This window comes from Delphinapterus leucas, chromosome 15, assembly GCF_059928025.1.
Source record: "Delphinapterus leucas isolate spDelLeu-1000000601 "Yukka" chromosome 15, BTC_Dleu_Yukka2, whole genome shotgun sequence".
NCBI classification, from domain to species: domain Eukaryota; kingdom Metazoa; phylum Chordata; class Mammalia; order Artiodactyla; family Monodontidae; genus Delphinapterus; species Delphinapterus leucas.
Genome location: NC_143143.1, coordinates 40,516,965 through 40,541,375, shown reverse-complemented (window position 1 = coordinate 40,541,375; position 24,411 = coordinate 40,516,965). Strand labels below are relative to the sequence as shown.

The following is a 24,411-nucleotide window of genomic DNA, read 5'->3' as shown; positions in this document are numbered from 1 at the left end:
GAAAAAGAAAGGCACGTTCTAATACGGCCAGAGGGGCTGCAAGTCCTCACACCCAGAACACCAGCTATTGGGATATTTCCCAGTCAGCTGGCAAGGAGGTGCTTCCAGTAGACTCTGCAGAGAAGTTCTAGGGGACTCCTCAAAGTAATAACCAACTCTGGGAGGAAGGATTAATCTTTCTGACCCACTGGAACTTGCAAATCCCTTCAGAGGAGGATCCCCATGTCTCAGATGGGCACTGCTTTCCTATCAGCGTTCTTGATTCCCTGTGTGCTGGGGTGTTAACGTTTCTCCTCCAGATTGTAGGAATTCCTCAGTCCATATGTGAGAAAGCCATACACATGTGTTTGGATTACTGTATCAATAAGGCTGCTGTTCTGGAGAAAGGAACACCCAGGAAAATTCAGGTCAGAGACTCTGCATTACTTTAAACTACGGTAACCTTGATTTAGCAACTACTTCTGTGCATTCACATCGGAGGGCTTTATTCAGATGGAAGATAAAAAGAAGAAGGTAGGTAGAAGGGATAGAAGAGTTTTTCTGTATAACTGGGAGCTGGACCACGTCTCTGGACATGTGGAGGGAAGAGCAGGGACCAAGATGCACGGCTGGTCCAGAGAGCGAAGATGTTGGGAAATGGCTGCGGGATGTTATCGTGCGAAACACTGAGGTAGGTGCTTCTACCTTCAGACCAGGAAACCTTCTCCCCTTCCCAGTTTCCCACCCCGTCCCTGGCAGATGGACTGTGCTTTCCCAGATACCTCATTGATCAACATGCGACTGGCCATGGAGAGTCGAGTCTTGGGGGGAAAGTGGCTGGTGATCATGATTCGAAGACCAGCCTCAGAGAAAGAAAGCTGGTGTGGGTAGGCTGACAGCAGCTCATCTACCATGATCACTGACGCTTTGCGGTGGAAATTGGCTGGGAAAATTAAAAACATAAAATAAAAATAACATTGATACTAGGAGCAGGAAAGAGATATTCATTCACCTTCCTTCCATTCCTTTCTTTCCTGCTCTCTCTCTTCTTTTCTCCTATCTTCCTTCCCTCCCTCCCTTCTTCCCTCCCTTTTCATCCATCCAATCACCCATCCATCCATCCATCCATCCAATCATCCATCCATCCATTCATCTACCCATCCGACCATTCATCTATCCATCCACCATCCAATCAACCATCCATCCATCCATCCATCCATCCATCCATCCACCCATCCATCCATTCATCTATCCTCCCACCTACCCATCTATCCTTCCTCCCTCTCTCCCTGCCTCCCTCCCTCCCTCCACCGCTTCCTTCCTCCCTTCCCTCCTCCTTCCTTCCAACTATCCATCCAACCATCCATCCAACTATCCATCCATCCTGGAAGGGTTGTCATGATCAAAATTTGAAGAAGAGTTAAAATCTGCTTTCTACGGGGCTCATCGATACCTCTTTGAAATGACCTGAAACAATTTAAGAGTCCTTCACGAACATGGTGAGAATGAGTGATAACATAAGAGAATCCCCCTTTGTCCTCAAAGGATTCTTTTCCTGCCGCTCATATCTGGGGCATAGGAAAGACCCCAATATTCTTTAGTAACAATTTATGTCCTTCAAATGTCAGCAGTGCTCATTCTGAGCTGTTAAAAGCTGCAGAATTGACATTAGTCCAGGTGGAGGACATGGTGGGGGTATGCCCACGTTGCTGCAGCCCAGCCTGTGAGCAGGGCTGCCCGGGGGCTAGGGGTGGGGAGCTGGGCTCGATTCCAGAGGGGGCTTAGGGCAAATCTTGCGTCAGGATCTGCTGGCAGGCCCGAAAATAACTTCCGTCATGGCCCAAGCCCCTCTCTGTGGATGCTGCAATACGAGCACACAGCTCATGGGTACCTGGCCAAGGCCTCACTCCTGTTCTCCAGGCCACTAAACCATGAAATGATCTCTGGAAACACTGACTAATAAAATAGGTAGCTCTCTTTGGTTCCCTGAGAGTATTCCTTTCATGGTTATGAACTACCCTGAAGAGAAGAAACTAAATGAAATCCTTATGTGGGATGGCACTGAATACTCGTAAGTCTTTTTTTCACCATGCATATAATTAGTGAGAAAAGCATATCAAATAATTGATTTTCAAATTCTAATAAGTACCCACAGATTTCAAACTTCGATATGTATTTGAAAATAACCTATAGATTTTCTAATTTCTTTTGTTTTGCCTGAAAAGCAAACAAAATGGGACTGTGAAGAAATAAACCCACACATTTCGAGGGGAAAGTTAAAAAGAAATTAAATGAAAAATGAAACACATTCTAGGCAAACATAAATGATAATTTTCCATGTTCCTCGAAGAAAGAAAAGGATTAGAGAGCACTGTATCATCGCTTTGTGTATCAGCTACTTAATAAGTATCTATTGAATGTAAGCATTACTTTGGGGGAAAAAAGGGTAATTTCCTCTGTCATTTTGCAGCTCGGAAACTGAGCTAATGTAGCCTGAAAGTGAATTTGGATATAATAATACGCTAATAACAACTATAATTAATGGAGTATTCTGCAGACTTTATCTCCTTAACTTGTTACAAAAGTTATCCTCATTTTGCAGAAGAGAAAACTGAGGCTCAGAGAGGTTAAGTAACTTGCTTCACGGTCACTCAGTTAGAATGTGACAGAGTCAGCACTTTGACACCCATGGCCTCCTCTCCTTTACCATCTCCCCACTCTCCGTATATCACCCCCAGCACGTTTGGTCCAAGAACTTCCACTGGCTTTCAGAGTCTGTCCATCACCAGGATGAACCTGCTCCCTGCCCGATGCAGCGAGGGAGGGGGGGAGGCCTCCCTGGGGGCAGGCACACCCTCTGGGGCCTGGCGGGGGACGCAGCCCCCCAGGGTTACCTCTCTTGAGTAGCACCACGGTGGCGTCGCAGTTGCTGCTGTCGTCGATTTCAGCGTTGTTGGCCAAGCCGTTGACCATGTTTCCTGCACCCTTGGTCCTCCTCTCGAAACACTGATGTATGCAGGCGTTGTATCTGGACACGGCCATAAGCGGAAGGAGCCCATCAGCACGGCCGCACCTGCCTCCCCGGCTCCCAGCTCCCCGCAGCTCCCCGAGCCTGGACGGCCTGTGGGGGACCCTGTGCCTTAAGTTATTAGGTTATTATGTTATCCTCCTGTTTCCCCCAGAATATACAACCTGCCCATTTCCCAACTTGAGAATATACGGTAAGTGAAAATAAAGCCAACATCACGTAGATACATAGGGACACACTGCTTTCTCTGCAGAGTCTTCCATGTCAGCAGGGGGACCTCTGGGATTGAGTTCCCTTACTCGGGGTCTGTGCGTGCGTGGAAGGGCTGTTGTGAGACTCAGAGGGATGGGCAAGGTCTCCCTCCTCTGGGCCACGTCCCCAGGGCCTTTGCTGTCAGGGGCATGCTTGGTGGAGGAAGGTCAAGGCGTCACATCCGTCTCTGCTTCTACCCCGGGCTCTGCATCACGGTCCACGCGTACAGGCGGGCTGGCTGTCGAGGTCTCTGTCTGCCTTTGGTTTCCTGAGGTCATAGGCTGGGAGCCTGCGAATGTCTGTCGCTGTTGTGCCATAATTCCAGGTCTGCTACGCCCTTGGCTTTATGAAAAAATTCTGGGCTATGATTCTCCAGAACGATTGAGTGAAAAAGAACCAAAACATTGTGCAGTGCTTCTTCCATGTGTGTTGGAAGGGAGGAAGCTTAGTCAAGGTCCTAGGATGTTCTGGCAGGTAAATGTCCTGGTCCCTTTATCGTTGGTATTAGAAGACTCCCATAGAGGAGTCCTAGGAAACTCACTGGTTTTTAAAATATTTATGACATTTATGAGATGAAAATAAAACTATAAAAATATTTCTGAGACCATTGACAATTTGAACACTGACTGGATACTTACTCGTATCAAAGAATTAGCGTTCTTTTAGTTGTGATCATGGTGGTTAGGTGAAAAATGAGTCCTTTAAGAGACATGCACTGACGTTTGGGTAGGTGAACTGACATGATGTCTGGGGCTTCAGGTCACGTGGGGAGAGGGAAACTGCTAGGGGTGTGGGTGGAGGAAGCTAGCTGATGGTTGTAGGGCTCCTGGCAAGCACGCGGGGTGTGTCATGCTAGTCTGCCGACTGCTTTGCACGGTCAACGTTCTTCTTAATGGAAAGGCCTCCCCACTTTCTTTCTCTCCCCTCCTGATGGGGCTCTAGGGGAGACGTGGTGTTTCTGGCACCTTGACTCAGAATCCACTTTCCCCACAGAAATACTGACTCGCCTGGGTGTTTGCTTTAAAACTTAACAACTGTGTGTTATACATTTATCTGGATTTGGATAATAGGATAATGATACTATGTACCATAGTATTATAAGCGCTTTCTTGGAAGCAAATATTGGTTAATTACTTAACTCTTCCATCGTGTTCCATCCTACAAACACCCTTTCAGGTAGGAAGCATTGTTCATTCTGTTTTTAGAAGCAGAAACTGAGATTCAAAATGACTAAATCACCTGGCCCAGGTCCCATGGCCGGGGCTGCACAGGGAGCACTTGATCTTAACCACCAGACCACACTGCCTCATCTGGGGACCAAACCCCAGGGAAGTGACATCAAGTACAGAAATCAACCCTCGCTGAGGCCGGGTATGCCTCAGGCTCCGGTAAGCTTTCCACCTGTTGGGCCAAACTGGAATTGCTTTATGACCTTCAGACAGAATGTTTAAAGTTATTTCCAAGCCATCTACCCAGGAGGCAGCTGACGGTTCTAATACATGCTGATTTTAACGGCTACTGCTATGTTTTATACTTTTAATTGAATGTTTTAAATTTTGTGCTTGCACCCTGAAGCTATTTTATTGTGAAGCATGCAATTTTATAAATCAGATTTTATAAAACCCAGTGATTAAAGCCTCTGATTATGGAGCGGGATGGCTAAAGAGCAGAGATTTCAATTTAGAACTTAGGACTAGAATTTATGCAGAAAATTCCACGAGCACAGTAGTTGCCTTTCCCCGGTCTATTTGTATCCTGCTGGCCTGAGCAGCTGGGAGGTTGGCAAAGCTGAGGCATCAGCAGAAACACACCTCATTAGCTTCCACACTGGGCATGGTCTGGGGTAGGGAGATTGTTCACTGTGTTATCTTTATGTCCATGTGCCCCGCCGGCAACTCACGGGCATTACGATGGCTCAGTAGAGGGGTACTGTGGTCACAGAATGCACGCTAGCAAAATTCCTCAATCTTCCTTCTTTTTAGATGAAAAACACTTTTTGAAGACCTCCTTATTCCGTGTAGCCCCTGGTGAATTCAGTATGGGACATGCTTTCGTCTAAATTCAGATATAAAACCCTAGATCCACGTTGGGCTTACAGCAGACAGTCAATTCTCTGGAATAATTGACGGATTCCCTTTTCAAAAGGGAATATGAGAGCTCTTGACTCTTTGGGGTCTCAAAGCATCAAAATGTAAAAAAAAAAAAAAAAAAAGGTGAAATAAAACATGCTGAAAGAAGACGTCTAATGTTGAGGCTTCCTGACTGTGGCACCGATCCCCTAGTAGTTTTGTTCTTTGAGAGAAAGAGGAACAAGTTGGCTCGTTCCATCTTTAAAGGCTTTTCCTTGGAATCTAGAAACCGTGGAAAACTTTTGGGTCAGCTCTGGTTTTCATGGGAGCTGATGTATTGGGATGCTTAAATGCAAGGTGTTTGTGGTGAAAGTATCTGGTTTCTTTGTTTGCTACCTCACGGTAACTCCACACCAGGATAAGTTTGGGTAAGGTTCTATTCTATCGGTAGAAATGTCCTCTTCCAGTCACACGACCCAGTTACTGGGTCCACACTGACTGTGGGACAGCTCCTGAGGTGGAAACTGGGTGCTACATTGAGTGGAATGGCAGCAGATGGCTTACAACCCACCCTGGCCATCGGTCAAGCCAGCTCCTACCTTCACTGTTCCTGTGACGTTTGTCAGTGGCCATGCCGATTTCTCCCAACGGGCTCTCGGCCACCAGAATTAATCTTTGTCAGGCCTCAACAGCAAGGAAAACTTGACATGTCAATTGCAGACTGCTACCTGACGGGTCCAAATGGGCAGTTTCTGAGAGCAGTCTGCTGTCCTGCCCCCTAGAGAAGGTGATCACTCCTGCAGTCACATAGGCTGGGGAGAGCATGGACTACCTTAGAGCAAAAGGAACAGCTCCCGTGGGGCAGGAATCTGCAGCACAGAATATCTCTGCACCACTGACAACCTCCTCAACTCCGTGGCACTCAGCAAAAAGATGAACTGGCAGGTTCCAACCACGGTGCTTACATTTTACATTAGAGTACGGAAAACATCAGCGACATAACTCTTGATACAGGTGGTAAGCTGTCCAGACTCCAAGGGGAACAAGCACGCATAATGTAGTGGTTTAAAATACATCCACACATTCTGTGACACTCCTCTCTTCAAAAGGCAAAGTAGACCCGTTGAGTGAGGACTGGACTGAGTGACTCTTTTCTAATAAACAGAACATGGCAGTAGTGATGGTGTGTGACTTGTGAGACCAGATCATAAAAGGTGTTGCTGGGTCCTTCCTGCTCTCTCTTGAATCACCTGCTCTTTTGGAAGCCAACTCCCGGGTGTGGGGACAGTAGAGTGGCCCTGAAGAGAAGCCCACATGGTAAGGAACTGGGGCCTCCAGCCAACGACCAGCATCTACTCACTAGCAGCGTGAGTGGGCCGTCTTGCCCCAAACGGATGACAGCCGCCCTGGACAACCTCTTGCCTCTAATCCCAAGAGAGCACCTGAGCTAGCACCCTCCAGTTCAATTGCTCCTGGATGCTTAACTCTCAGAAACTGTATGAGATAATACACGTTTGTGGTTTTAAGCCATTAAGTTCTGTGGTCATTTGTTAAGCGGCAATGGCTGACTAATGCAATACGAATAACGGAAGTCTGTAGATATTTGATCCATGGTTTTAGTTATCTCTTATCCAGCTCTGGCCCCATCTTCCCTCCACCTATATGGAAACATAACACATTGAGCTTTACCTCCTCTCTTGTTATGAAAGTGAGCAAAAAAACAGCCAAAAGCTAGGCTGCCAGGTCCTGAAGAGGGGCAAGGGTTTGAGGGATTTCTCAAACCAAACCACGAAGCTTTGATTCTATCATACATTTGGGTTGGAAGGGTCTATGCTTTTGCTATAAGTCGAGATTGCATTGATTCCTAGCAGGCTGCCCAGGGAGCCAAGTGAGCCTCTGATGACAGGTACCCGCCCTGTCCCCTGTTCCTCTGTCCACATTATCACATAATGCTGAGCGTAGGAAAGAGTTTTGGGAGAGAAACTAAGAAAGTATTTTACTTACTTCATTATGACAATGTAGATGAGATACATCAGCACGAGGACTAAAGACTCCCACCTGTGGACAAACCAAGAATGGTCAGTTAACAGAAGCCGCCCTAGACAGATGTGCCATACTCCAGGTCCTCTCAGACACGTGTGCGATGCGAACGGCAGCTCAACCTGCCAAGCACGGCAAGCATGAAGCAGACGTGCAAACAAGTTCCACATATTTCCTGGTCTGCAGACATTTCCTAGGCTGTATCCAGGTTCTCAGGATCTTTCTCTTCCTCCCCTACTTCAAAGGAAAATGCTCCCTCTTCTCTGTTATTCGTTCACCCCAAAGAATATTTTGAACCCAGCAAGCCTTCTATAATGTAGCTGAATATAGGGCTATGTGTATAAATCTGACCGCAGCTTAAGCATTCACCGAAACTATTCAGATACAGTTACAAAGGGCAAACTAGAGGAATTGATAAGGGCAACCAAGGGATTGTTAGGTACATCAGAGCAAGACATGTGTAGAGAGAGGGAGACGGAGAGGGAAAGGAAGAATAGTTGGGGGGGAGGGGAGAGGGGGAGGGAGGGACAGAGGGGGAGAGATACAGACACCTTGGGCAGGGAAGGTGCTAGCAGGAAGGATTAGCGTGAACGAGTGGGAAAATGGTCGAGAGCAAGAAAGAAAGAAAAATAATGAAACCTTCTGGAATGTACCTTGAACTTCTGATACTTTGAATATTTCCTCTATTTTCTTTAGTTTAGTAACTTTCAGTTAAAAAGCAAGGGAACTTGATTTCTAGGTTCCTCTTTAGCTGTAGAATTTAATTAGTTAATTGAGGGAGTAATTTTGGCTTTAAGAAAAGGTTCCTGGAGGACGGTCTATGAAGAAATTCTAGCTTATGGCTTTCCTTCGCTTTTTCAAGTTCCATGTCTGGAAACTGATCCTGGGGAAATATGTGATCAAATGTAAAGAGGAGGCACACACAGGGTTTTCACTGCAGTGCTGTTTTATAAAAATGAAGTGTTGGAAAGAAGCAAGGCGGTTATCAGATGAAGGACTGGGTACGTGAGCTATGGTATGTCCACAGGATAACGAGCTACCATGCATTGGCTGAGAATGATCCTGCAGATATGCACGACCACAGAGATGGTCCTCTGTCATCCTGTTCAGTGTTTCTGCAGCATCTGAAGTTGATTGCCCACCCTCTTTATAAGACACTCTCTTCTCCTGACTTCTGAGGGCCACACTCCTGGTTTTCCTCCTGTCCCCTAATTTCTTCTCCCTCCCTTTGTGTCCCCTCTACTTCTTCAGTGTGACCTCTAACGTTCTCTCTAGGTGATGTCCTCTTGTCCTATTTCTGGAAAACCAACAGGCACGTCCACGCCACACTTCTCCCCGCTCCAGGTTCAGGATCCACTTGTCAATACAGCCTCTCCACGTGGCGTCTAGATGCAGGTCGGAACAGAATTCCTAATTCCTATGCCCCAGCTTCGTGTTCTCCAGGGCTTTGCCATGTCAGTGAACTGCACCGTCAAGCCCCACATCTGGAAATAGAAGTGGAGCCCTTCTCTACTCTCCCCCATGCCCGTCGGGACTCTGTGTCCAAAATATCTCTGGAATTGCGGGTGTCTGCCCGCTCCACTGCTACCTCCCTCCCCCACCTTAACTTCAGCCTCTGAACTGCCTTCCTCAGTGCTTCTGGATCCTGTCATTCTTCTGCTTAAGACTCTTCAATTGCTTCCCAAAAGACTTGAGAAAAAAATCAAAGGTGCCCCTCCCTGCAAAACCCGGTTCTTTTTCCTTCTTCCCCCAATCCTCTCGTGTCCCAACCTGGCCTCCTTTCATTTGCACACGGCAAGCTCCTTCCTTCTCCCCAGAGTCTTTGCACTTAACATCCCCTCTGCCAGGAATGCTTTTCCCTTCACTCCTTCGCTGGTCCCTTTCATCCTGCAAATATCAGCTTAAACGTCACCTCCTCCAAGGAGTCTTCCCTGCCTACTCCTCCTTCACTTTCTGTTTGTGTTCTTTAAACCTCTGACCAGTCTGGGATTATCTTCTTTATTTACTTATTCACATCTAATGCCTGTTTCTAGCAGTCATTGGACACCACTCCTCACATCTGATTCCCGCCTGAGTGATCTGGTTTCTCCTTAGATCAGCCTCCCTGACAGAGCGCCCCCCAAGCAGGCACCCCGCCCTCCCCAGCACAGAGCAGCACTCAGCTCATCTGCACAGGTGAGACTTCTCGAAGCGTCAATTTTCAGTTGCAAGACACCTCCAAGGGGCCTGAGCATGGTCCTTATCTCATTGAAACCAATGTACACGTGGCATAAACATAACTGGGAAAAGCGAATTTTTATTCCAGCTTTATTCTGAAGGAAGAGATACCCAAGAGCTGGAGGGAAGTCATGTGATTGCTTAGACGCATTTTTACAGACTTGGTGAGGGGTCATTGGAAAACAAGCCAACGTCAAAGAGACATCCCCATGAGGCTGAATTACATCCAGCACTTGGTGAACAGGTATATTTATACTCTCTCACTCCTTTGTATCTTTTTGATTTTTTACTCAAAGCAAGCCCTTCCATTGCAATATGTAAGAGTCTCTGCCGTCACATTTCAGGGATGCCTGTGGTGGCCGGGTTCCCTCTCCTGCTGGCCTTTCAGGTTTGCCTTGTTGGCACCCAGACTCAGGGCCCACCCAGTGCTTCCTCCTCGTCAGGTGAGGCTCTCTGAGGCCCCTCTGCTTTGTGGCCTGATTCCGTATTTGAGCATCAAGTCTTGGCTTCCTGCTCTTTGGTGTCGCCCCCCAACCGCCTGCCCCCGGGGCCATGAGTATCTCCAAACGACACCGTGATGACGTGTCTGCTCCCCCCTCGTCTCAGACATCCCCAAGGCCACAGCCGAACTGGGTTTTGCATTCTGTGTCCAGTTCTGGAACGGAGGCTGGCAGCCAGGAGGTGCTCAGGAATGTTTGGGACTTGAAGCGACTCCAACTGCAGACCCTGATGTCACACGCTCTTCCCATCTGCCCCTCCCGGCCACAGCCCGCCGCTGTCCTCCAAGGACCTGGGCTTGTGTGATCTGGGTGTGCTTTTCCCTTCCCACAAACTTCCACGCTGAACCACCTACAACTGGCCCTGGATCCTCCTGCCAGAGATTGTTCTTTTCCGTGTTGGAGGGCTATGCCCTGTCACCCCCCCACCCCTCGCCCAGAGGGCACGTCTCTACTTCCTAACCAGGGTCCAGAACCACGAAAGCCGGTCTCCAACACCATGCAGATGGACACTGTCCAGGTCGCGTCCCAGGCTCTCCTTTCTCCCCCAAAGTCACGACTCGCTCAAAGAAGAGACAAAAACAGCACCCTGCATCCTTTTGTTTTCTTGTCAGGCCTTCAGACTCACTGAAGACACATTCTGAATTCCTTCTGGCAACAGTGGGGGTCTTGCTGGGCAGGGTGAACACATACCCTACTAGGTGGCTCTCTGATGCTATCTATGTCAGATGTCTTTTGGGGCAGGTATCTGATGGAAAAGCACCCGACGGATATTCCCCTGCCTCTTCCTGCTAATGGAACCCCACTATGTTGAGGCAGTAAATGGGGACCCTTGATCTCAAGGAGGGTGGGATAAATGATTGGTCTAAAGTTGTAATTCTATTCCCCCCTGGACACTTATTGGTCAAAGCAGACCCAGTTGTGACCAAAGAGATATAAGGTGGAAAGGTGTTCAATGAAACGACATAGCCCCTCTTCTTCCTTCTTGCCTTCAATCCAAACTTGATGGCTGGAACCACAGCAGCCATCTTGGGGTCATTAGGGAAAGGTCAAGAGAAATGCAGAGCCACTGTACTACCTACATCTGGGGTACTTGATATGTAAGAAAAATAAACCACTATTTCTGTAATCCACTGTGGCTGGCTTTTCTACTACCTGCTACTAAAAGCCTTCTGATGGCCACTTCTTGGCTGAATGTGACTTGCTGTGGAATGCTGCTTGAGGAACGGTAAAGGAATCTAAACCATGCATGGTGGGGATCCCTTCCCCTTGTGTACTTGTATTTGACAAGGCTCCTTTCCTCCTAAAGAGTACTTTAGTTTCAAAATAAGCGCAACTGACATTAGTTTCCTTGCAAGGATTTGGGGTGAATTGGTTACCTGCCTTGACATTGCTAGAACATGCTGGAATGTGCTACAACAAGGAAAGGAATTCACTGTTTAAGGAATTATTGAAATACTACTGTGCTTTAATTGCAAGATTGAAGAGTCTGTCTCTTAGGACAGAAATCAGAGGAATCAGCTCCTAGACTCACTCTTTCAGCAAAATCAATACTCATGGGTGGCTGGGTAAGAAAGTTAAGAGATGTGGACAGTAAAAAATATCTTAAAGTTCAGTATATTTTGCAGTCACGTGAGGAGCTGAAATCCCTGGAAATCCCAAAGCAGTGATAGGTCAGTGGTGCAGACTTTAACTTCTCAGCCTCACTCGTGCAAAACGGTCTCCGTCACCCCATCCACATAATAACCATGATTACGTAACAGGTCGGCCGTCTGAGAATGATATTCGGTGCCGTGAAAGCTTCCCCTAGTTCTTCCCGCAGTTTCACCTGTGCATGAGTTATGATTCCAACCCACCCCAGGCTGGACCAAAACCAGCTTGGGAATTTGCGGCTCGTGTATCCGTGGCCCTCCCACCTCCTCCCTCCTGTAGGAGCCCGGGTGCCCAGGCTGAGGGGCTGATGACCTCAGAATCCGGCCTTCAGCACAGGCTCGGGGAGTAGCCTAGGAACCCAGGTTCTCTCCTCTGACATCATAGGAGGGTCAGTCTTTGGAAAGGAGAGGATACAGACTCTCTAGTTCTTGCTCCTTCCCATCTGAAACATCCTAAAGGACACCTTGAGGGTAAGGACTGACACAGGCTTGTCATGAAGCTGCTTTCATTTCCTCCTGCCGTGGTTTTCACGAGCAAAGCCAAGGAGATGTGGAGAGAGGGCTCCTTCTAAGACTGACAGACGGTAAACCACCCGCGGGTCTCCTTTTTTCAGGTTTTCTGCACAAAAGCAGCAGAAAAATTTCTGAGGTCAACTGTGATCTTAACTTGCTTTTCCTTATGGCAGCATTGTTAGCAAAGAGCAGGAACACCGAGCAACACTGAGGCACCTACTGTTTGCTGAGGCGGAGCATTGGTTGTGCTAACCATGCCATGAGTGTGAATGGGAATGCTTCTGCAAGTTTTCTTGTGCTGCACGTAATCCCCAAGGACGTGAGGGGAAAATGTCACCACTCCACGTGGCGACCAGGTCCAGGTGGATCCCACGAAGAGGTTCTTCCTGACCTCTAGCCTCTGACCTCTGACCTGCGGTGTTCCCAGGCATCTTGATCCCTTTCAGCTTGCTGATCACTGTTATTCAAAGACGACTTCCTTCTTATTTTTATGGGTCAGTATAGGGTCTATGCGTCTTAGAGCAAGTTCCCCCAGCTGTCTCCCCCCTTGCCCTCTTGGACAGAGGAGAGAGAGGCGACAGAAGTATCTTAATACCCTGGATAGTGTGTAACGTTTATGGTCCATGTGATATGCTCCCCACCGCCCCAAATTCTGAAAATCACAGAGACATCCTAGGACACAGACATGTCGCTCCAGCAAAGGGCTAGCACTCATTTTGCTGAAAATGAAGACTGCTGGGCTCTGTAATTCTTTTTCTAATTAAAGGTATAATTTATTATTATTATTATTTTCATATTCTTTTCCATTATGGCTTACTAAAGGATATCGAATAGAGTTCCCTGTGCTCTACAGTAGGACCTTGCTGTTTGTGCTTCTTTTTCTAGCTTATTCTTAGCTTTAGATAATACCACGAAAGTCGTTTACCTACAGCATCACAACTACCTGTTTCTGAGGTGTTCTTTCAGAAGAAGTAGGTGTATTTTCACATCACTCTACTTCCGCAGATCAAATATTTGAAAAATGTAACAAGAATGCATGACACACCCAATTTCTATTTCCATTTCAAACACAGTTGACATGCTCAGAACCCATCTCAAAAAAGGTGATTTGGACATTGACCCAAATGCAAATGTTCCCGTATACTTAATTTGGGCAATTTTTTAAATCTATCAAAAAAAATCACTGATTTTTCAGAGCTCTAAGATTTTCTTGAATGTTAGGCAGAACTTTAATGGGTTAAAGGTCACTGACATGCCTTCACCTCTGATTCCTGGGATATACTGAATACATGGTGTTCGGAATATGCCAACGCGGTCTGGACAACTGGAAAAGGTTCATCAAATCTTAACCATGACCTTGCCCATGACTGACTGTGGAAAGGCACAGTTGCCTTACACTGTCTAATCTGGATAAAGACAGCAAGATAACAGGGTCCCCAAAGGAAGCCCACCAGGCCAGCCCAAGGGAAACGGTCTCTGCTCCGTGAAAGCTGATTTAATTTCTTTGTTGAGATGGACAGAGGGTTCCTGAGAAACGCTAGTTGTTCCAAGCTGCCCCAACATTTCTCTTTCTTTCCTAGACCCTGACTTTGTTCTTTACCGTACTGTCTCTACCACATAGCAAGGGGAAATTGGAAGAGGAAAAGAGGTACTTACCAAGAAACTTGTTCATCATAAATGAACTGTGAAAAAAAATAAAAAGGAGAGAAGATTAGACAGACACACACACACATACACATGCACACACATGCTTTATAACTGCATGTTATCCGCCCTTGTGGCTGGCTGGTGGGAATTGGGGCTGGGGCCGGTTTGGGGTGTGAAGCATCTGTGGGCAAACTCCCCTCTGTGCTGGCTTAGTCCCTGGTCAGTGTTCGTGGAAGGAGGTCTTGTTGGCAGACTCGGGTGGGCATCAGGCCATCCCAGCCTTCCTGCAAGTTCTGTCAGAGGATGGAGTGAGAGGGAAGCATGCCCAACCTCGTTATTTGTAGAATTTCAGATCTGGAAGGGGATGCGGAGCTTGGTGGGTGCTTGCAAACATTAGTCACTTACGGGTCCCCTGGAAGCTGTCTGTATGTCTCTGCACATCGTACAGCACCTTCGAGCTTTTATGAAATCACCTGAGCTTCTATGGAGATTAGCGAGGGTCAGAAGCAGTGCAAAGGGCCAAACAGAGACCCTCCCTGATCAGTTAGGAGCCGAAGAAAACACACGACAGGACTGAGTTTAAGTCCTACTCCACATAGCATCTAAGATCACTTCTCATTTTGGGGGAAAAAGTGGTATAATCCTGGCCCTTTGATTTATACGGGAAACGGAGCTGCAGTGAACATGAGTAATTTCCCTGGGGTCGTCCAATTAGCTGCAGAGTTGGTCCTAGAACCCAGCCCTGGCTCCTAACTTCGTGTTCTTTCCATGACACCCTTATTTGCCCAGATGGTATGGTGCTGAAACCAAATGAATGCCCTTCTATTTCATTCAAGTAGGAAGCTGTTTCTTCCCACACTCACAGGACGTGACTGATCTGAGCGCGATCATCTCTGAGCAACTTTCGTTCAGGGGCCCCCTGGAGACTCTCAGGCAGAAGCATCTGGGTGTAGAGGGTGATTACTGCACCCAGGTGGTAAACTCGGCTAACAACGGGACATCGCTTCAGTCCCCGGCGATGACAGTGACCACCAGTTGTGAGAGACACAGAGAAAACCTCAAAGACCAGCAGGTGCAGCTGAAAAGGCGCACAAGAGGACCTCCCTCCAATCGCCCCAAAGGAGCATAGAGAAGGATGAGGAGAAGGGAGCCACCCTTTTCTTTGTAACTCACTCTTCCCAACAAGACACTGACAAAGACATTGGCTTCATCAGTCTTTGCCGCTTTGTCATCTGTCATTATCGGATCCAACAGGGCGGCATTTGGATGAAAATGTCAGACCAGAGTGGGAAGAGAAATAAAGAAGTAAAGGGAACCGCCCCACAATCCAGGCTGGATGGTATGGAATTCATTCCCAGGAAGGCATTCCCAGCCGCTATTACATAATTGCTAGCTTTCAAAAAATCCAAGAAATCATGGAACAGAAGCAGTGATTTAAGTTGGAAAATGTTTTCTATTAATTGAAGTTAATTCAATATCAGTCTTGGGCAGCAGGCTGGAACAATCAATTCAGAGCCACTTAAGAGAGCACAAGATACTAGTAAAGAGTTGATTAGATCACCAATTTAATGTTCCTCTCTGGGGAGGGCAGCTAACACTCCGCAATATGCAAGCAGCTCTGAAGAAGCCTTATTTTGTGCCACCTAACTGACAGGTGAAAAAAAAAAATCAGAATGGGCTTAATTGTACAAAGGATTCCAAAGTGAGAGCAGAATTTACAGGGAACACAATAGCAGAGAAATAGTGAGGCATGCCTGGATGCAAACGTGGTGGGGGGAGGGAACCAGAAACTTCCAAACGACAGAGGCAGCGATGCTGGTCCCTGACCACCTGGAGCCCTGAGGCCTCAGCTACCCTGTGGCCCACGAGTGAACACGGTCTGGGTTTGACCCCGCTGCTTCAAGAGGATTGGGTGGAAACACGAGAGCCTCCAAAAAAGAACAGTAACATTGATAAAAGGGACTATAAATCAGGTCTTTGAGAAAACCTGAATGGAAAGAGGCTTGTGTGTGGTGAGGAAAGAGACCTGCCTGCAGAGTCTGGTGGTGCCTGGAGGGGGCCTCCAGCTGACTGTCACCCACCCAGAAGGAAACCCGCACTGTTCACAGACTGTTCCCCTGGGAGACCACATCTCCGGACCACGCCGACAGAGCATGGAACCGGCCTGTCTGAAAACGTACGACGACAAAGGTGGTGACTCTCACTTGGTGTTGTCGATGGTTAGAGCGGATTTCTTATTCCTTACAGATTTTATTTCATTTGATTCTCCTAAGACGAGTGTTGCACATCCCTCCGTATTTTCATGCTCACTCGGTGAGTAAAAGAAGACAAAACAACTTCCCCACCCCTGCTGGCTGGGTGACTAGGGTAGAAGAGAACCTGAAATCACACGCCTTGCCCCACCTGACACATGAAACTGCGCCCCCAGTTCCAGCCGGTCCCCACTAGGTGGCGCTCACGTCCCGGCCCCGCATCCCAGCGGCCCGGCCCCGGCAGAGATGTTGAGATCAAGTTGGACCAAGTCGCCTTGGCGGCTCCATGAAATCTCCTGGGAGGTGGGCAAGGGCCCCTGGACAGACCGCTTCCTGAAGCGGCCTGCGGCCAGCCCACTGCCATCACGCGGCGGGGTGACGTTCTGGAGGCAGCTCCTGCCCGGTGCTCTGAGATGGGGCCGGGTGGGTCCCTCAGTTACACCACACGCAGTCCCCAGACCTGAGCGCAGCGGTCGGAGGTGCCCCACCCTTTTCCCCAGTGGGATTTTGCAAAGGAGACTTGGGAAAGCAGCTCTCTCTGCTCTGCTGGTTGTGTTTGGGGCGAGGCCTCTATTGCCCCACCCCCCGCCAGGGCCCGCGTGGGTGCGCTGATCTCTGGGCCCCAGATTTGCTGCATGGCTGGTCAGGGACCTGCTCTCTGACCCATATCTGGTTCCTCCAGAGCAACCCCCGGCTTCACGCTAAGCTTTCCACGTGTTCCGCAGACGAGCTAAATGGGAACTCACAGGAGTGAATCTGAAAAAACCCTCTTTTCCTCCAGGCCTCCGCGAAACGTTTGGGTACCATGGAAACCAGCTTTTCAGCGCTGGTGTCTGCTCTAGAATTCTTCCGAGAGAGACAGGATTCCATTAGGCAGGTGAATCCCTGGATGACCGAGCAACCCAGGGAACTCAAGGTGGAACAGCAAGGAACAGACAGCCGGTAGTCGCAGGCGAGTGGGCAGGAGAGGAGAGGCCAGGCTGGCCCCGCAGCGCACGGCGGCCCTGGGCTGGCTGGTTGTAAGCGGTAACCATGGCGCTGGGCGGCTGCTGTGCTGGAGCTGAGACCTCGTAGCTTGTACAGTAATCTCTGGCACCATCAGAATTTTAAGCAGTGAAGGTAAAAGGAGAAAATCAACACCATCATTCTCTTTCAGGAGACTGAAACCTTGAACATCTTCCCCGCGTTGCTGGGAAGGGAAACTACTCCCCCCGCCCACCCCACCCCCACACACACGGCGTAGATGCCCTCAGATGTGCCTACGCTTAGCGGAGCCCAGGCGATTCCCTCTGAGGGGAGGAGTCAGATGGAATACACTGGAAAACAGCTGTGAGGCACAGATACGGTTTCCAATTGAAGGGTAAATCATGATTCTGACATGAGCATCTCCAGCTGGCTGACCTGACGGTGCTGGGGATGCAGGAGGGTAGCAACTAAAGGCAGGGCTTGAGCAGAGCTGGACATCCCATATCAACCTGCAGGGCAGGCCACAGCAGAAGAAACAGTGATGAGAGGACCAATTTAGGATACAGGAGATGACGGTTGTTAAAGCAAAAAGTTATGTTCACTCAGCAGCGCAAAAACACAGGCGAGGAACTAAAATGTCCAAGTTGCTGTCCTCGGGAAAGAGCAAGTCTCCTGGAATCCCATCCAGCCAACCTGATTCCCGGCTCTAGGAGCAAATGCTCGGATGCCCCGGCTCCCTCCCTGACCCCAGCACCACTTAAGAGCAGCCCTGCCTCTTCACTGTGGCAGGGATTAGGGAACAGGGGGCCCCCTGGTTTGTTTGAGGAACTTGAATGTTCTCTCACATCCTTCTGTGTGAGAATCTTCTGGCTGCCAGAGTCATTCCCGTTTTGCTGGGGCCCCGAGACGTAATCGTGAACAGAAGGGCCTCAGGGTCTCCAAACTGGAGAAGAAGGAAGGGCCTGAGGGGAACGGGCCGTGGAGGACAGCGGGCACCAGAGGACAGTCAGCAGGGTACATGTCAGGCACTTTCCTCTCACAGAAAGGGCGAGATAAGGAGATTTAAGATGGAAAGACTTCCAGGAGAGGGAGGCAGACGTTCAGTCTCCAAATGTAAAGTAAGCGCTTCCTCCGGGCGCCCCTGTGAAGGTGGACTTCATGGTAGGTGGGGTAAAGCCAGACTGTACGAGGCAGGTTTTGTTGGCGGGAAAACCTGAATTCTTTGCTGGGCTGATGCAGCTGTACATCTTATCCTCCTGCTCTGGTTGGCCTGAGAGGTTGCAGCTCGCTCACCTTGAGCAAATCCCTGGATTCCTGGAGCCTTGGTGTTGCCATCTGTAAAATGGGACTCCTATCACAGCTGCTTGCGCGGTGGTGAGTATTGAACTAGGAAATCTCCATCGACCGACCCAACACTGTACTTAGTCCCGTAGGAAGTATGGAGTCTATGACTGTTAAAAGTGCCCGTGAGAATGTAGGTATACTTCCTCTGGAAGGATTTGCTCTCTACAACTGTGCTATCCAAGCTGATAGGCACTAGCCACATGTGGCCTCATACATTGAAATTAATGAAATAAGGTTCAGTTCCTTGGTTGCAATGGTTGCATTTCAAGAGTACAATGGCTAAATGGGAAAAGAATTTGAAAAAGAATAGACACATGTATATGTACAACTGAATCACTTTGCTGTACACCTGAAACTAACACAACATTGTAAATCAACTCTACTCCAATATAAAATAAAAATTTTTAAAAAAGAGCTCAAAGGCTCACATGCTTGGTGGCTATCATATTGGACAGTGCTGCCTAGGCTGTCTCCGGCAGATGGGTCAGCTGAGTTGTCTCTCTTTATCAGAGTGGGGGGTTGCACTGAGTGAGAGGGCAGTGTCACCTCGGATGAGCCTTGCTGCTGTGCCGGTGCTCAGGTTGCCCTGAGGGGCCCCCCAACTGGCCCTTCTCCAGGTGGGCAGCCCCTCCTCCCCCAAGCTGCATTTGTGAGCCTGTCTGTTATCTGGAACCTGTCTCAGAGGCCTCTCCATACCCCCTGGAAGTTTCCCTTCTCTTGGTGCTCAAAATCCCCCATCTTGAAGCAGAGATGAAGGGTAAAAATAAAGTATTCCTCTTAGGGCAGCTGTTAGATTGACGATGTAATGAATCATTTGCATTTATGTAAATTACATGATTATGTAAATTACAGTAACATTTCAATAAAAGAGACTGTCTGTCGGGTCTGCTGGAATTTGGAGAAAGAAGATGGGGAGGCTGGAGCTGCCACAGTCAGATGGGGGTGGGTCCTTGGTGTGAGAGACAGCAGCAAGAGTGTCCATGAGGGTCTGCAGACTACCCATCGTGTAGATGCACACAGGACATGCTCCGAAGGACCCAGGATGCTCTCAGAACCTAAACAGCGACACTTCTCTTGCAGAAAGAGACCCAAGTCATGGGGCGAGCTTCCTGGGCCATGTCAAGCTTCTCCAGGGCCTGATGCTTCACTGTAGAGAATGTCACCTGGGCTAAAGGGGGATGCCTGATGGGGCAGGGGAAGGGCGCTGAGAGACAGGCGCTGTACGCTTTTGCAATTAGAACTGCTTTAGATGAGAGCATGTTCTTAATTTCTTCCGCTCTCTATTTATTTTTTCGCTCTCTCTTTAAAAAACAGCAACAACAAACAAACTGGAAAATAGCAGAGAGCAAAGGTCAGGTAAATCCCAGATATCGACGTGAACTGAGTCCCCTGTCTCTAAGTTAACCGTTTGAAGCTCTGTTGGTTTCAGAACACCCGTGCTGTGCTTCTGCTTTTTGGCCTGGGCCTCTACAGCAGCTTCCATGTCAGCTGTTTCAGAATCCAGGTAGTAACGACCCCATCAGCACTCCCTGGACCCGTGGCCCTAAGCCTCCCTGGAGACGTGGTCTTTCCTGCTCTTTGGATCCCCAGCCCTGAGGGACTGTCCTCGGGGCTCCTCCCTGTGGGCAGATGTATTTAGAAGTGGCCTCTGGTCCCATTTAGTCTGGACTTGCCCTCCGGGTGAATTAGCTCTTCATTGCGGCACCTCAGGGGACTGCCTTCTGAACATTTCAGAGCCATAAAAAGGGGGAGAGGGTAAAAAAAAACCCTAATAGTTAAAATAAATTATTCAGATAATTATTGGTAATTATTTGTGGGTAGGAGGAGTGTTCTAAGTACAGGACTTTTCAGTGCCCATTGCAGAGTCCGATGGAGAAGCTTTGTGTTATACAAGGAAAACCCAAAGAAAAGTGATGCTGTTACCATGACATTAGGGAACACATAGAAAGAGGAGACTAGGAAACCTTGACGGAAAGATATGGCGTGTGGAGCAACAGCCTGGGGCTGGCGCACGGAAGAGATCTGTGGACATGGACGAACCTCCTTTGCTAAGCGCTGCTCTTCGGGTATGAGGCTGTTTTGCTCTTCAGGCTGGTTTTAAGTCTCATGTGAAAATGACCCCAAGAACGAACAGCCCTCAGAAATCCAGCCAACCAAGCTGCCATGATCGTCCCCTTTCGAGACGATCCTCGCCTGCAGCAGACGAACATCTGAGGAAATGGTGTCCAACCGTGTTTGAGGTTGAGTTTCTCCAAGCACAGTGGGTGCCGCTGGCATCAGAATCACGGGGGAAGATCCTGGTTGAAGTGAAGCTTCCTGGGTCCAACCCCAGGATCTACTGAATTAGAATCTCTGGTTTGCATGTTTCCAGGAGACATGCTGAGCGTTTCCTGTGCTGCTGAATTTGGAGGAACACCACTTAAAGTAGAAAGAACCGAGACCAAACCCTGAGGACCCAGACGTTCTCTTTTCCATTACTTCCTAACAGTGGAGAAAGGTAATTTTTCTCGAGATCATAAAAATCTAGCCTTGACGTCAGGTCGGTAAATACACAGTCCAATCTCTAGGTCACAGCAAAGAATCACTTGCTTTTGACTCTGTTGCCATCGGAGGGAACACAGAGCTGCTGGCATCCTGCGAGCAGCTGAGTCAGCTCTGATTCATCCCCAGCAGGTGATTGCTTTGCCCAAAGACCCCGCTCGGGTGAGCGTCGCCCACAGCCTGAGGATGCAAAACCGCTTTGTTTCTTCACACGTCATTAGCAACAATTACATTTGTTCTATCTTGAACACGGCCAGATAAATGTGACAGAAGACAGGTTGTTTCACACACGGTCCAGGAGGTGTCTATGTGAAAACAGTGAAACTGACACCAGCAGATCTGCCGACGGGCGCGACAGGCGTGGACGCTGCCGGGTCCGTGCTCCCAGGGGGTCTTGTTTTTTTTTTTTTTCCTTTGGTATACATTTATTTACTTATTTATTTTTGCCTGTGTCAGGTCTTCGTTGCTGTGTATGGGCTTTATCTCTAGTTGCGGCGTGCAGGGGCTACTCTTTGTTGCGGTGCGCGGGCTTCTCACTGCGGTGGCTTCTCTTGTTGCAGAGCACGGGCTCTAGGCGCATGGACTTCAGTAGTTGTGGCACGTGGGCTTCAGTAGTTGTGGCTCTTGGGCTCAGTTGCTCCACGGCATGTGGGATCTTCGACACGGCTCAAACCCGTGTCCCCTGCATTGGCAGGTGGATTCTTAACCACTGCACCTCCAGGGAAGTCCCTCCCAGGGGGTCTTGGACTGCGTGGTTCTGGCTCATCGCCTTGTCTCTAGGAGGGTGGACACCTCCTTCTGGAATTCAGTAAAATGGAGAACTGCGTTCATTGACACCATCCACTAACACGTCTCTTGAAAAATGTAATTTTCAGAAATCATCCTAAACTACCCTGACAGCAGAAGAGCAGAGTACAAGTGAGCCGTATGGGATCGGGCATCCCTGGACAAAGATTCTGCAGGGCGTGTTTGAGCAGTCTGGGCTGGGTGAACAGAGGCTTCTAGATCTGGCGGTGATCGTACCTCTTCCACAGGTACAAGAACATAGAGCTCATAGGTGTCCTTAAGTCTGCTGACCGGGAATTCAACAGACACACTGTGTTTTCAGTCCAACGTGTACGTCGGAGCACTTCTGCCCTTGGGGGGCTGGTCTCAACCCTCCTGATCGTCAATCGCCCCTGGAATGAGGGTGCTGTGGTTGTAAACCCAAGCTCTTCACTTGGAGCTGCTGTTGACTTAACTAACCCATCTGATTCCTTGGGGAAAGTCTTGTATTAAACATCACTTTTGACTTATTTGTATATAGCTTTATAATTAAATCTAATTTATAATTAAGTTAATTATTTGTAATTAAATAATATACAGGTAAGTGCTTTGTAAACAGGTAAGTAAATCCTTCAGAGGATCTATTTCCGTTCTGTGCGTAAGGAAACTAAGACCTGGAGACACTGATTTCTCCAAGGTCATTAGAGCTAGCGAGAAGGGGACCCGGGTTAGGAGCCAGGTCTCCCGATTCCCATGTGTTGTTCTGACTTGCTTCCCTTCTCCTAGACGGCTCGGCTTGCCAAGCTAAGGGATTTGGGTTTGTCCCCACAGGACATGGAGCCGCTGATCATATAAACACAGGACTGGCATTTGCAGGTGTTCTTTGTCGAGACACCGTCTGGACAGCTCTGAGGACTGACCAGGGAGGGGGTGGGCAGCTGTGATTCTACTCGTTACATTAATCCGCAATGAGCTTCATCAGTGCAGGCCAGAGACGCAAAAAGCCTCAAGGAAAACAGGCTACGGGGGACACACTGGGGAGACTTTTACAAAGTGAAAATCCACAGGACACTGATGCCAAATGCGTATGTTGGGAGTTGGGGGGAAGGTCAGTTTAATATCATTCCCAGGCTGGGTAGCTAGGGTAGGAACAGGGGCTGAAATAAAGGAGGAGGGTCCAGTCTTGGGGAAATCATCCCAAGTGTAGAGACACATTGGGTCTGGGGCATGAAGGTGTCTAGTAGAGAGTTGCTTACCCACTGCTAGGGACACAGTGTAGGCGTGTCCACGTGAAGGCGGTAATGGCAACGGGTACTGTGGGATGGGCAGGGCGTGTCCTGGGAGAGTGCACAGAGTAAGGGGGAGAAGGAAGGTCCACACCCAGGGATGCTGAAGGAAGTTACAGAGGAGCCCATGAGGAAAGTGAGTGCCAAGTGTCGGGAGAATCGTAGGAAAACAGCAGGGGATGCTCATGGAGCTGGGGGACCAGAGCCAGCTCCTGTTCTGAGCACCGGACCATCAGGCTGGGGTTCTGAGTGATCAAAGTAGCCGCCTCCACGCACCTGCTCCACTTGGAGGAGCCACACGTCACCCCAAGCTGAGAAGGATGATTGGGAGATAAGAGGCCAGGGATCCAGGCGAGGTGCCCATCACACACTTACCACGATGAGCGCAACCACGGACAGCGTGTAGTAAATGGAGTCCCTCAGCAGGCACCAGGAGGACAGAGCCACAACCTGGAGGAAAAAGGGAGAGGAGGTGAGAAGCAGGACATCGACTGTGCAAGGGACACAGCCTGGCTCCTGGAGCTGTGGCCAGTGATGACCCAGACACACAATCTAGCATTTGTGTCTCTGTCCCGGAGACCCAGGCCATCTGCCAGCTGATAGGAATTTACTTAAGTCTTTAGGCATAACAGTCTGGGTCTCCTGAAAATCGGATGCCAAGATGGGGTTGAACCTGCAAGGACTTCATTAGGGGGAGATGCCCAGGAGAGGAGACCAGGAGTAGGCCGGGGAACCGGGAGGCTGCCCAGCCATAACTCGGGTCTGACCCCCAGGGGAGAGGGAAAGCTGGGTAGACGGACAATCTGAGGCAGGTTCTGCACAGCCGAGCCAAAGTCCCATGTCTCCCAGGAGCCCGCCAGCCTCAGCATCCCTAACTCCACATGGACCATAGGAGTTACCCGACCCTGGGTCCTTGTCAACACTCTACCCAGGGCTGGGCAGCTGCCACCCTTCAGAAGAGGCGCGGACAGTTGATTTGCAGTCTCCCCCCCACTCCCCGCGCCCTCTTCTCTCCTCTCTATTGTATGCCAGGCCTTGTGGGCACTTGACCCCTGGCTTAATCAGAATTTTTAAAAGATTGATTTGCGTATTGATCTGGAGAAAACATTATCTTAGCAGTGGGGAGCTGTCCCTTTAAAGATGTGGTGAATCTGCTGAGGCCAGTGGACACCTTGCTGGAGGATAAGCAGGCTTGGCCTCCTGTGTGCAGACTTCCTGCAGGAGAAGGAGGCCCCTGGTGCAGAAGGAGGGGCGGGGCCCCGCTGGGCATTGTGGGAGGAGGGGCTGCGGGGAGGGGTGGGGGAGGAGAGAGGGGGAGGGGCCCAGGTTAAGATCCGTGCTCTGGAGAAAGAGTCACTTCTTC

General features: G+C 49.1%; 1 protein-coding gene across 5 annotated transcripts in view; it reads right to left on the bottom strand.

Moving 5' to 3' along the window:
- The window catches only part of SLC24A3 (solute carrier family 24 member 3), a 459,014-nt gene that overhangs the window by 32,310 nt on the left and 402,293 nt on the right, over positions 1-24,411 (bottom strand). For all 5 annotated transcript variants that reach the window (XM_022594224.2, XM_089896504.1, XM_022594228.2 and 2 more), the window contains exons 7-11: positions 23,424-23,498; positions 13,904-13,929; positions 7,333-7,386; positions 2,874-3,007; positions 762-922 (exon numbers count right to left, since the gene is read on the bottom strand). In XM_022594224.2, coding sequence (XP_022449932.1) covers positions 762-922; positions 2,874-3,007; positions 7,333-7,386; positions 13,904-13,929; positions 23,424-23,498 — 450 coding nt within the window. The remainder of the gene's footprint in view (positions 1-761; positions 923-2,873; positions 3,008-7,332; positions 7,387-13,903; positions 13,930-23,423; positions 23,499-24,411) is intronic.